This window comes from Prunus avium, chromosome 1 (assembly GCF_965620075.1).
Source record: "Prunus avium chromosome 1, drPruAviu1.hap1.1, whole genome shotgun sequence".
Classification (NCBI taxonomy): domain Eukaryota; kingdom Viridiplantae; phylum Streptophyta; class Magnoliopsida; order Rosales; family Rosaceae; genus Prunus; species Prunus avium.
Window position 1 is genome coordinate 14,965,509 of NC_142284.1, and position 14,806 is coordinate 14,980,314.

Here is a 14,806-nt window from a genome sequence, read left to right on the forward strand (position 1 = left end):
TCACTCGGGTTCATGGAGAGCAAGAGTCTCCTTTTGGTGATCAAAATTTGCTTCCAAGTATGGCTTCAAACGTTGTCCATTCACCTTGAAGATAGTGCCGAGAGCATCATGTTGAATTTGAATAGTACCATACGGAAATATTTGCAATACCATGCAAGGTCCAGACCATCGAGACTTGAGTTTTCCGGGAAAGAGTCGAAGACGAGAGTTGTAGAGAAGAACTTTTTGGCCCACATAAAAATCTTTCCGAATAATATGTTTGTCGTGCCATTTCTTAGTACGTTCTTTATAAATCTTTGCATTCTCATATGCATCATTCCGGAACTCATCCATCTCATTCAATTGCAAGGTTCTCTTTTCACCGGCGGCTTGCATGTCGAAATTAAGTGTCTTGACAGCCCAATAAGCTTTATGCTCAAGTTCCACGGGTAAGTGACAAGCTTTCCCAAAAATAAGTCGAAAAGGGGACATACTTATGGGTGTTTTGTATGCCGTTCGATAGGCCCATAGTGCATCATCCAATTTCAAGGACCAATCTTTTCTAGAGGCACTAACCGTCTTTTCTAAGATGTGTTTCAATTCCCTATTCGAAACCTCGACTTGCCCACTAGTTTGGGGATGATAAGGAGTGGCAACCTTATGTGTAATACCATATTTAGCAAGAAGAGAATTAAAAGAACGGTTATAAAAATGCGTACCTCCGTCACTAATTATGGCACGCGGAGTACCAAAACGAGTGAAGATGTTCTTTCTTAAGAATCCGAGCACACTCTTGGCATCATTGGTAGGCAAAGCCACGGCTTCAACCCACTTAGAGACATAATCAACGGCTACCAAAATGTAGAGATTGTTGTAAGATGGTGGGAAAGGTCCCATGAAGTCAATTCCCCAAACGTCGAATATTTCAACCTCCAAAATGTTGGACAACGGCATTTGATCTCGACTAGAAATATTCCCGGTTCTTTGACAACGATCACAAGCTTGGACAAATGTATGAGCATCCTTGAATAAAGTTGGCCAAAAGAATCCCGATTGGAGTACCTTAGCCGCTGTTTTGGTGGCTCCGAAATGACCTCCACATGCTAGTGAATGACAATGATGAAGAATACCAACCATCTCGGACTCATTCACACATCTTCGGATAACTTGATCGGGGCAATGCTTCCATAAATAAGGATCATCCCAATAATAATACTTTTCTAGTGAGAAGAACCTTTTCTTTTGTTGAAAAGTCATGTCGGGTGGAAGGACATTACTAGCCAAATAATTGACATAGTCGGCATACCAAGGGGCAATGGAAGATTGGATGGCGAAGAGTTGTTCGTCGGGAAATGTCTCGGCTATAGGTATGGCAGCAGCTAGTTTTTCCTCGTCTCTATCTTGGATCAACCGAGATAAATGATCAGCCACGACGTTTTCAGACCCCTTTTTGTCTCTTATTTCCAAATCAAATTCTTGTAATAACAATACCCATCGAAGCAACCGTGGCTTTGCATCTTTCTTTGATAATAAATACTTCAAAGCGGAATGATCGGTGTAAACAATTACCTTAGAACCAATGAGATAGGAACGAAACTTGTCTAAGGCAAAGACAACGGCTAGTAGCTCTTTCTCGGTTGTGGCATAATTCAATTGGGCATCATTGAGAGTTCGGCTAGCGTAGGAAATCACATGAAGCAATTTGTCTTTCCTTTGGCCTAAAACAGCCCCTACAGCATAGTCACTCGCGTCGCACATAATTTCGAACGGTACTTCCCAAGTTGGTGCGATAATGACTGGAGCGGATGTGAGTTTCTCCTTTAGAATCTTGAAAGCCTCCAAGCATTGATCATCAAAGTTGAATGTGACATCCTTGAGAAGGAGATTGCATAATGGCTTCGTAATCTTTGAAAAATCCTTAATGAAACGACGATAGAACCCAGCATGACCAAGGAAGCTTCGGACTCCCTTCACGGAGGTAGGTGGTGGCAAATTGGCAATAGTATCTATCTTGGCTTTGTCAACCTCAATCCCTTTGGCTGAAATCTTGTGCCCCAGGACTATTCCTTCTCTTACCATAAAATGGCATTTTTCCCAATTCAAAACCAAATTAGTTTCTTCGCAGCGTTGTAGAACCAAGGCTAAATTTGAGAGACAAGAATCGAATGATGACCCAAAAACAGAGAAATCGTCCATGAATACTTCAATAAAGCGCTCCACCAGATCAGAGAATATACTCATCATGCAACGTTGAAAAGTAGCAGGGGTGTTGCACAAACCGAATGGCATTCTTCTATAGGAAAAGGTACCGAAGGGGCAAGTGAAGGTAGTCTTTTCTTGGTCTTCGGGCGCTATTGGGATTTGATTATATCCCGAATAGCCATCTAGAAAACAATAATAGGCATGGCCAGCTAACCTCTCCAACATTTGATCAATAAACGGCAAAGGGAAGTGATTCTTACGAGTTGCGGTGTTGAGCTTCCTATAATCAATACATACACGCCAACCGGTCACGGTCCTTGTAGGAATGAGCTCGTTGTTGTCATTCTTTACTACCGTGATTCCTCCCTTTTTTGGCACTACTTGGACTGGGCTTACTGTTCGGTTCATTTTTACACATGATTTTTCATGTTATTCACCCACTATTTTGAGTTAGTTCTTGACATTTTATAGCTTTTTACTTCTTTTTTGTGTTTTAATAGGTTTTACCTTGGTTTGTATGAAAATGAGCTAAAAGTGCATTATTTGATATAAATTCTGTTTTTGTTCATTTTCGTAGGTCAGCTTCGTGGCCTTGGATCAGCATGTTCCGGTCCTTGGATGAGGTGATGATCTTCATAAGACTTGTTCCAATGGATGTTAACTACAACATATCCAAATTTGAGCTCCATTGGGCAAGTGTAGCCTATCCAACTGATCGGACAATTGATGCTGGCTCTGGATGTTTGTTTTGGCCCAGTTTTCACCCCCACTTAATAGCATTTTATTTCTACTTGTTACCACACCTTTTGGTAACAATGGATTGCATTTGAGTGGCATTTCCTGAGTCAATTGGAGCCTTGGATTATACCTTAAAACAAGGCTTCATCATTTGCAAGGGGACAATGGGCAAAAGCTTTAGAGAAAGAATAAGTTTTATATTAAAAGTGAGCTGGAAAGAAGGGGCAGAAGTCAAAAGGGATTGCAATCAGATTTGGGGGAGCTTTGCAACGGGAGAGAGGAACACATCATTCCAGACAACTAGAGAGCAGATTTTGGAGATTTGGAGCTAGGAGAAAGCCAAGGTGCAGCCAAGAAAAGTGGAGAAGAAGACTTCCACCATTGATGATCTTGAAGCTTTCATCATTTTCTGAAAATCTGTAAACTCTTTCTAATTTCATTTTGAGTTTGTATTTGAAATAAGTATGAGCAACTAAACTCCATAGCTAGGGCTTAGGTTGAAGCCCTAAACATGATTACCTTATTGTTTTGATGCTTGAGTGTATGAATTTCTAGATATTGTTGATGAATTCCAATTCACCAAATTAATCTATCCTTGATGTGTGTTTTTCCTTGGTTGGCCATCTTTGAAAGCATGCTTCTTGAGATTGTTGGGATTATGTGTATCTTCATGTTATCCTAAGCAATAAATGGATGAAGTAAGAATCATCCATGTGAATTGGTTTCTTGAATACCTAATGTAAACACCATGCTATCAGGATTCTTGTGATGTTCATATTCTCTTTGAACTTAATGGGTTCTCCTTGTAATTGAATCGAAGTACGAACCATACCTAGGTTCGGTTATGGGGAGGGCACAAGTATTGTAGCACGAACCATGCACTTTACGTATATTAGAGAGAATCAATGCGTCTTGAGCCACGACCCATGGTCTTGATTGCGAACATCTTCATCAATACATTTAGAGTTCATCACGTGAGTATTCATGAACTTGGGTAGAATTGTTTAGGGTGGATTCCGAAACCCTAGTGTTTGTTACTTGGTACTTTCACATTTTGATAATTCATCTCTGCCATTCTCATTTAAATTCAAAGTCCATTTACTTTCATGCAATAGAATTAGGTCACTTGAACCAAACCAAACCCCCCCCCCCCCCCCAATGTGTGTGTGAGTTGTGTGTTTGTTACATTGTGTGTCTTGTTTACTGAATTCTGTTTATTTTCGTAACTGTTTTGGACTTTTGGTCCACGCTGTGTTCTTGCATTTTCTGTGCTGAATCCAACCGTATAAAGAACGTGAATTTTGGACGTACGGTTGGAAAGTTATAGGCAAAACACTGGACAGAGGTCGAAACTGAAAAACAGAGAAAACGAATCTGCCCAAAAACGACCGGTCTCTTTTACCTGACGACCGGTCGCTTTTCACGTCAAAATTTGAGTTTCGACTCTGCCCAAAAACGACCGGTCGCTTCTGCCTCACGACCGGTCGCTTTAGCACTGTTCATAGGTGATAAAAGGGTGATAAAAAGTGATGTTTGTGTTTTTCTTTAGTTTTCTTGTGTTGTTTCATTTCTTTTACATTTCTTTACTCATTTTTAGTTTCCAATTTGCATTTGTGCATTTGTGGTGTGTTAAATTAGTATTCTTTACGTACTCAAATTAGAACTTATAGGAAGCCGACAAGTTCTTCGTGGGATCGACCCCGTACTTACATAATCTATACTTCAATAGATTCGTGCACTTGCGGGTATTTTTAATTGGTTGTTTGCACATTAATTTGTGTCCTCTTAGGAATGCAACACTTACCCAATTACTATCCGAAATTGGATAAATAATTCCAGCATCGAGAAGCTTGAGAACTTCAGCACGAACAACTTCCTTCATATTTGGATTTAGCCTTCTTGATTTTCTATTGTTGGCTTGAAATTTTCCTCCAATAAAATTCTATGCATGCATGTAGAAGGACTAATCCCTTTAATATCCGCAATGGTCCACCCAATAGCTGTTTTATGCTTTTTTAGAACTTGAAGTAATTTTTCTTCCTCCTCTTCAAGTAACTCAGAGTTAATAATGACGGGGAGAGTTTGAGCTGTACCAAGATAGGCATACTTTAAATGCGAGGGTAGTGGCTTTAAAGTGAGGGTTGGTGCGACAACGGTGCTTGGGACGGGCTTGGTGGCGGCGGCACCAAGTGGCTCAAATTCTCGGTGGAAGGGTGGTTTGTACGACGGTGTAGCTTCCAGCAAGTTCACCATTTCAAGCATGCGTGGCTCCTCGTCTACAATCTCTATCGCATGGACCAAACTTGCTTCTAATGGATCTTTCGGGTACTCCACTTTGAATTGTCGTCGAACAACATGATCTATAGCCTCTAATTGGAAACAATACTCTGAATCAATGGGGTATTTGGCTGCGTCAAAAACCTTGAATTCCACCTCTTGATCAGCTACTCGTAGGATCAAAGAACCTTTTTCTACGTCAATTAATGTTCTTCCGGTAATGAGGAATGGGCGGCCTAAAATAATTGGAATGTTGACATCTTCTTCCATATCCAAGACAATGAAGTCAGCTGGAAGTATGAATTTATCCACCTTCACTAGTACATCTTCAAGAATTCCGTGAGGATATGTAAGGGATCTATCCGCCATCTGCAAAGAAATAGTAGTTTTCTTAATTTCTCCCAAACCTATTCTTTTAGCAATAGACAAAGGCATTAAATTTATACTAGAACCTAGATCACATAAAGCTCTTTGAAAAGAAATAGTGCCAATGGTGCAAGGAATAGAAAAACTCCCTGGATCCTTTCGCTTAGGTGGTAATTGCTTTTGTATTGCTGCACTGCACTCCTCCGTCAATTTCACCGTCTCTGTGTCTTCCAAACGCCTCTTTTTGCTTAAGATGTCCTTGAGGAACTTTCCATAGTTCGGCATTTGGTCCAGTGCTTCACCAAATGGAATGGTAATTTGCAATTTCTTAAAAATTTCAAGAAATTTGGAGAATTGTGCATCCTTCTTATTTTTCTTCAGGCGTTGTGGGAAAGGAATCGGTGGAACATAGGATTTTGGGGTGAGATTTGTGGATGCTTGCTCATTGGTCTTCTCTTCCAAATTTATTGCCGTTGTTGCTGAATTTTCGGTGGAGCTTCGGGCATTTTCTTCAGCTTTTTCCGTATCTCTCAACTGCTGGTGGTGTTTTTCTATGTCCAAATCTACAGCGGTTTTGATGGGTCTCCCATTTCGAAGTGTAATTGCCTTCGCATGCTCTTGATTTTTCGGATTAACCTCAGATTGGCTGGGAAAAACTCCTCTTTCTCGTACCGTGAGTGCACTCGCCAATTGACCCATTTGAACTTCTAAATTTCTGATGGAAGCGGCTTGATTTTGTAGGGTCGTCTCAGTCTTGCTCATGAATTGATTTGTATTTGTGGCGAGTTGTGCGATTATGTCTTCCAAGTTATTTTTCATCTCTTGTGGTTGAAAACCTGGTGGTTTTTGTACGTTCTGATTATTGCTCCATGAAAAATTGGGGTGCCTTTGCCATCCCGGATTGTATGTGTTGGAGAATGGATCATTGCCGGGACGTCTATAGGTATTCACCATGTTGGCTTGTTCTTGCAAAAATTCTGGAAAATCAACTCCATGAGGACATGATATGGTGGCATGACCGGGAACAGCACAAATGGAGCAAATCTCTTGTGTTGGTGCTCTCCCATTCATAGCAAGCAAGGCGTCCAATTTACTAGTTATAGCGTCAACCTGCTCTTTAGAAGCAAAAGCATTAGAACTACCAATTTCATAAATTCCGGCACGCTTACCTCTTGTATCAGAATGCTGTGTTTCGATTGCTAGCGTATCAAACAAGGTTTGACATTCAGTTGGCGTCTTGTTCTTAATAGATCCACCTGCATAGTTATTCACTGCAGCCTTACTCGAAACGCGTAGTGCCTTATAAAAAATACGCATGAGAACTAAAGTAGGCAAACCATGATGAGGACACTGTATTAAAAAATTATTGAAACGTTCCCACGCTTCTGAAAATGACTCATCGGCCTGTTGACTGAATTGCATGATTTTATCCCGTAGTGCATCAGTTTTCTGAGTCGAAAAGAACTTCTCCAAGAACTTGTTTTGTACCTCTGTCCAGCTAGTCAATAATCCAGGCCGTAAGGAGTTTAGCCACATCTTTGCTTTATCTTTCAATGTGTAGGGAAAGACTTTCATCCTGAGATGTTCTTCAGTGACTCCCTCTGTCAAAGCCATGTTAGAAACCATGTTAAAAATATCTCTAATATGAGCTAAAGGATCTTCAGAACTTAAACCATGAAAAGAAGGCATCATATTAAAGTGAATATTTTTCAATTCATAATTCCTGGCAGCTGCAGGGAGAACGATGCTTGAAGGTGATGTCGGAATTGTTGGGATATCAAGGTCTCCCATTGTTTCATTCAGTACAAGGGCCATCTCTTCTTCTTCTTGTTGATTCTTCTTTTCTCTGTCTTGTTTTTGTCTCCTACGAATTTCTCGAAGTTTTTGTTCAATCTCAGGTTCCAATTCAACTAGTTGGCTAGTTGAAGAGCAGGTACCAGTCATTCACCGTATGCTCAGAAATAAAGTCGTTGTACCTACAAACAATGACAAAGGATTGTTTAAATAAGGAAGAGATAATAGAATAAAAGAAGGAAACAAAACCCAAATAAAATTGGAAAGAAATTTTAATAAAAGAAAAACAGAAAGTTGAATGGAAATAGGAATTGAATTCCTAATGGCTGCGTGAAAAAAAAAAATCTTGTTGCTGTTTTTTTTTTTTTTTTGTTTTTTTTTTCTTTCTTTGCCGCTGGGCTTCTTTCTTTTTGCCTTTTGTTTGTTGATGGTCTGAAGCTTTTCACGTTTCCTCCTTCTTCTTTTTTATTATTTTTTTTATTTTTATAATGAATTCAAATTGAACTCAAAAAGTACCTGAAATAAAAAATTTTAACTAATTAAATATTCAAGGTATAACTAGAAAATAAAGCGCACTAATATAATAGACTAAGTCAATCCCCGGCAGCGGCGCCAAAATTTGATGTGATTAATTGCAAGTGGACAATATCGCTCAAATTAATATAGTAGTAAGTAGAGTATCGTTCCAACAGGGATCAAGTAATCTATTAAATATTAGAGTGATTTATATCTAATTATATTTGAATTAAACGAAAAGAGAATTATGATGATTAAAATCTAATTAAGCAAGCAAAATAAATTGAGATTAAGGAAATAATGTAAAAGATGAAAACAAAGATGATAAAGCACTAGGGCACCGATTTCACCTAGCTAATCCCACCCAAATCCTTCTAGCTCAAAATTTGATGTGATTAATTGCAAGTGGACAATATCGCTCAAATTAATATAGTAGTAAGTAGAGTATCGTTCCAACAGGGATCAAGTAATCTATTAAATATTAGAGTGATTTATATCTAATTATATTTGAATTAAACGAAAAGAGAATTATGATGACTAAAATCTAATTAAGCAAGCAAAATAAATTGAGATTAAGGAAATAATGTAAAAGATGAAAACAAAGATGATAAAGCACTAGGGCACCGATTTCACCTAGCTAATCCCACCCAAATCCTTCTAGCTTGCTAATTCTAATTACCTAACATGTTGATAATCATTTTCCCTTACCTCACTAATACTCTCTTCCGAGTTATATTAGTTGTATTCCTTACAGTCAACCCACTCTATTCCTAGTTATGGATTTAGATAGCTAAGAACCCATTAAGATTTGTGGAAAACAATGAAGATTACACAAACCATAACCTAATCTTCCGAGTCGGCTATGTAATTTATGGTACTTGTTACTAGAAGCTTTTTATTAGGAATCTCCTTCCGGTTTCAACCTAATTCTTCCAATCATGCAAACTCAAGGAATGGTCGAGACACCAAGCACCGAGAAGAAATGATTTCCTACTGCATTATTGTTGTTTTTATTTTATTTTGTTGTTTTTGTATTTTCGTTATTTTGTTTCGGAAATAAAAGAGTAAGGTTGCAGAAAGAAAAAGAAAAAGAAAAAGAAAACACACTTCCCAACTAAAATAAAACAAAGACGACAAACGGAAAAGAAAACACATTTCCCTAACTAAAATAAACTAAAGATGATAGCCGAAAGGGAAAAGCAAAAACACAAAGCTCTAGAAAATGAAAGTAACGGGCAAAAATATTAAACACCAGAAAACACGGAGGAAAAAAAGTAAAGTAAAGTAAAGGTGCTCCCCCTTGAAGCGATTAGGTCGAGCATGCCCGGGAAATCCGAAATGGTGTTGGCTCTCTCTCATCAGCATATGTCTATTTAAACCACACTTCTGCAAGCGGATGATACCCAGCATTTCTTCCTGCAAACTCAAGGAAAAACATCAAAAAATTCAGAAGCAAAACAAATGGCATCCTCATGCACTCACCTTGATGATCTCAACCTTGAGCTCTCACTTGCACCACCGAATGCCCAGACAAGGGCTCCTCCAAACACTGTCTTTCCAAACTCCACATATCATCACGGCACGGCCTCAAACTTTGCTGAGGCAATACCGAACTTTTCTGAGGCACTGTCGAACAGAGCAGTGCTGCTAGGAGGCATGATTAGCAGCAAGCTCACTCCGACAGATCATCTGCATGTGGCACAGAGGTCTGATAAGGCAGCGGTAGAGGAGTCCCACAATTTAACTGTGCTCCACGCGGTCTCCGCTACCAATTTGGGCATGCGATTACTGGCGAGGACAAGGGAGTGTGCCGCGATGAGCGAGGAAATAGCTTCCTTGAAGGCTATGGTGGCGGACTTGCAGAAGCGGCTCTACTGTGCCAATCGGCACGTGGAAGCACTGCAGAGAAAAAATGAGGACCATGTGGAGCTGCTGCAGATTCTACAAGTGCGAGAAAATAGAGGCAAGCCATGATGATGATGGAGATGAAGAAGATGAAGAAGATGATGAAGAAGATGATGATGATGATGTTTTTTTTTTTTTTTTTAATTGTTTTTTTTTGTTGTTTTTTTTTGTTTTGTTTTGTTTTGTTTTTGTTTTTGTTTTTTTTTTTTATGCAATGTTTGAAATAAAAATGTGTTTTAACACTCAGAAATAAACTAACTAACCATACCACGTAAATAAATAAATAAACTAACATAACAACACAAAAACAGAAACAAAACAAAAACAAAGACTCAACAGAAAAGAAAACAAAGAAAATAAAAAAAACTTAATTTAAAAACACACAATATACAAGCAAGTCACGGATGACCAGTTAAGGGCCTCAGAAAACACAGCCAGGGGATCCGGGAAGGTTGGAGGGGTCACAATGGTCCCGCTTAAAACCCAAACTTCTTAGACACCGAAGGTGTCGCCTAAAGAACTCCTAGACACTGTATTAACGGAAGTGCTCACTGGGGTTACCATAAGTCGGCTCATATGAAAAATCTTTTTTTTTTATAAAATTTTTAAGATAAGAAACAAAAACAAATTAAGATAAAATGAAACAACAAACGATAAACGAAAATGAACTAAGTACTGTAAACAAATTCAAACAAACAACATAAATTGTTGTACTAAAAGAAACAAACCAAGAAACCAAAGAGAAAAAAAACAAACAGCACTTCCTATCACCCGTTTATCACCATTTGGACAGATTCGGTTCTATGTTTTTCAGCTTCGACCTCTGTTCAGTTTTTAGGCTATAACTTTCCAACCGTAAGTCCAAATTTTACGTTCTTTATATGGTTGGATTCAGCATAGAAAAACAAAGAACTCAACGCGGACCAAAAGGCAAAACCAACTACGGAAATAAACAGAATTCAAAGAAGAGAAAGGATTGAAATGCTCCCTCTTGAAGCGATTAGGTCGAGCGTGATGCACTTGGAGGTCGCGACTTCTCCTACTACTCCACACTTCCTATCTTTATGATTGAAGTTGCCATCTCTCTCCATTTTTATTGAGCTATTTACATTGCTAAAACAAACACACAAACTTGAAATGGAATTAAAAGGATTAGGAAATGAAAACTAAAATGAAAATGAAAATCAACACACATCCAATTCCATGCTTCAAAGCAACAAGCACCAATGGGTTGTGTAAGCTGGGACTTAAACCCAGTTCTCTTGCTTGTTGGGCAATTGTCCTTTTTTGTTGGACTACAAACACAACTTGTCCATTAACGTCATTAACTTTAAAACTTGAAATTGTCCAGTTAAGAAAAAAAATAAAGTAGGAAAGCCAAATAGAATCAAACAATGTTACCGATCCCCGGCAACGGCGCCAAAAACTTGTAGCGTAGATACAGCTGCACCAAAATGGATTCAGTTGCATCCTCAACTTGTGATACTCGCAAGTGCACGAGCCGTTTGGTAGTATAGCATATGTAAGTGCGAGGTCGATCCCACGAGGATTGGTGATTGAATGATCCAATTCATTTTCCCTACACAAAACAGAAATGAAAAAGAAAGGAAATAAATAAAACAAGGAAGAAAGAAAATAACTAACTCAAGTAGATAAGTTCCCAAGTTCAATTAGATTAATGGATTGATTCTAGCTAAAGTATGATTAAGCCATGGTGTGTGGTCATAACCTTGTGTTCCTAATTCCCTAATTTGATCATTTGTTGTCTAACCTAAAATTAAGCATTAGGAACCCATTAAGCATAGAAGAACAATTTAAACAACCAAGCATGTATCTAATCCCTGTTGTCGAATGTCCATACATACTCTTCCTATTCATAGTTCAATTCGAATTAAAGCATGGTGTATACTCTTAATTCAAACCAAGATAGCTAACATGCAAGCCTAAATGGTGATCAATCATTCAAACTAGCATATTAACTTATAAGCATAATGAATAAGAACATGAACCATAATTGAAACTTGGAAACTAATTAAACTTGAAAACTTAATAAAAGAATTTACATTACAAAGAAAAATAAATTACAACTAAGAAGCAAAAGGAAAGCTAGAATTGAGAACTAGAAAGCAAAATTAAGAGAATTTGAGGGAGAGAAGGGAAGGGAGCTCTAGAGAAGTGTTTGAGAGCTCCCCCCCTTGGGGTGTGTTTACAAGCTTAGAGAACTTCTCTATTTATAGGCCTAGGGGAAGTGAAAATCTGAATTTGATATGGCTAATGCATACAACACTTGTATTAGAAAATATGAATTGGTTGATGCACTTGACCAATAAATCCCACCAGCAGCCCTAGCTCATCTTCATGTCACCATGACCAAGCTTCCAACCAGCTACAATAGCTCATGCCTAGCTCACCATGACCAAGCTTCCAACCAGAAACAATAGCTCATCCTGAGGTCAGCATGACCAGCAACTTCAAGGGCTTACAAATTGGGCTTCACTTAAGCAAATTAAGACTTTAAGCACACAAACTTGAAGTTCAGAATGTCTTCTTTCCAGCCATATATCATTTGGGCCAATCCAAGGTCGGAGGAGGAAGTTAAGGCCAAAACAAATTGCTAACTCATTTTGCGCGCTGATAAAATCCATCCTGAGCATGGCTCTGTGTTTGCTAGGTAACAGACTCCGTATTTATCCAATGGGGCTGAATTTTGGATATGTTATATTACACACCCATTGGAACAACTTTCATGAAGAATGTGGCCTCATCCGAGCTATGTAGGTTGCTGAAACAAAGCTTGCAATATGACCTACGAAACTGGACTGGCAGGGGGCTGTAGCCAAAATGAGTTTGTCTTTAAGCACTTCTTCCCTTTATCCAAATCAGGCTTTAACATGCATGGATTGCATCATTTCCTATCCAAAGCCATCATTGTTACCTAAAGCTGAAAGATAAACACAAAAAGGATTAAAAGCACAAGTTTAACTAAAAAACATAACCAAATCATAAGCTAGAAGGGTACAAAATGATATACAATTATGAACCGATCAGTGGGTACAGGGACGGATCCAAGAATTTTTCTTGCAGGGGTCAATGTCTAAAAGGGTAAAAACTTTCTATACAAAAATAAACTCATAAAAATGAAAAGATAATTTATAATTCATAATTAATAGAAAAAACTATATTACAATTGTCCACGACGAGTTTTCATATTCTGAAAACGTCCCATAATAGTTTCATTATCAATACTCCTTATTCACATTATTAGATCATGGAATCCGATTGTCAAAATCATTCCTTTTATATGATTATCCTGGTAAGATTTAAAGACTTCTTCTTTCAAGTCTTATCCACTACTCTAAGCAGAGATTTGACCAATTATATCTTGGAGTATTCTATCTCCTTTACTGAGAGTAGAGATTCCTTATTGTACATTCATTTGCTTCCATGACTCTATTAAGAATCCTGATGAGCACCTTTAAGCTATGCCTAATTTAGCATGACTGTATAGTGCCCTCAAAGATTAACAACAGAGCCACAAAACATCTATGATGCCTCAAGTCTAAGGATTAGTTTACACCATTGTAACTTATGAGTTCCAGCTTGACATGTGAGTAAAGACTTCCATGTTGTAACTCATGTGTTGGATCGCGTTCAGTGTACTTGTTCTTCTACAAGCACCTACACACATATCGATGTGTCTCCACACTTAATGACTTGAGACCTTGCCATTCCCTACATATAGAGACGATACTATGTGTACTGGTCTTTACAGAATATTGACGCCCAATCAATATTCCTATGACCAAGAACATATTCAGGATTAAGGAATGGTGAGAAGTCTCCATGTATGCAATCTCATTACATAGCTCTCATATCAACTTGTGTATTCCTTGGACTATGGTTGTTCTACATATTGAAAGATAATATAGGATGATTTAATGTATAAAATAACTTTTCTTGCCCATTGATAATATAATATGTCCTTTATCAAAGATGTCCTTAACTCTAACTATCACATAATTAGTTGGCTTTAAGGGAATATTTCTAACAAATCGCACTACCCAAATCTTATAACTTATAAGTTTGGGATCCTCCTACAATGTTATGGTAAACTATTGTAATACCGGTCCTTAATCTTGTAAACCCTCGTGTTTACTAAAATAAGAACCTCATTTAGTACTTTATTATGTTACAATACATATAGAAAATTTTGAGTATTTTAGTTGAAATTATACATATTATATGTAAAATACTATATTTATGAGTGGATATTCTTATTTAACAATTTTTTTTTATAGATGGGAAGGGGAAACCTCTATAACAAGGATATGAACAAAAAATCAGAGGAGGATTATGAGGGAAATTTTTTGTGGGAATATGAATATGAGAATGACAATGTATTAATTTATTAATTTATTTGTTTAGGCATAGAAATAAGTTTGTAAAATCATATTTTGAATATGCTATGAGTCATATTCATGAAAATATATATAGTTTTAATTTTAAGACATTTGTCTCAAATTATTTTAGAATTAGCTTGAATTTTAAAATTTCGTACATGAGAAGCTAATGAGAGGGTCACTCATTAAAATTTTGTACATGAGAAGCGAATGAGAGGGTAACTCAATCACTTTCTTCCCCTTCATTACCCCAATTAGTATTTTGTTATGTTACATACTTATATAAATTTCGAGTATTTTAGTTGAAATTGTATATATTATATCTAAATACCATATTTATGTATTATATATTGATTAAAAGTGCAATATATATTATTTAAGTATTATATTATTAGATATTCTTATTTAACATTTTTTTATTAATCGGAATGTGAACCAATTATATTACGGGGATATGAACCAAAAACCAGAGAAGGATCATAAGGGAAATTTTTGTTGGAAGATGCTATGAGTCATCTTCAAAAAATAATATTAATTTTTTTTTATAAGACATTTGTTTAAAGTTATTTTTAGAATAAGCACGAATACATATATATTTTTATATAATAATATGTCATATTAAGAAGTAA

General features: G+C 37.3%; 1 protein-coding gene and 1 non-coding gene across 2 annotated transcripts; one reads left to right on the plus strand and one right to left on the minus strand.

Moving 5' to 3' along the window:
• Positions 1-7,506, minus strand: LOC110760797 (uncharacterized). The gene is given in 5 exon segments (XM_088246809.1): positions 1-980; positions 1,110-2,025; positions 2,116-2,576; positions 4,720-4,824; positions 4,827-7,506. Coding segments are annotated over 5 exon segments (5,142 nt in total).
• Positions 6,896-7,002, plus strand: LOC148297398 (small nucleolar RNA R71). The gene has a single exon (XR_015833296.1). It is a non-coding gene; the product is annotated as a small nucleolar RNA R71 (small nucleolar RNA).
• Positions 7,507-14,806: the final 7,300 nt, after the last annotated feature.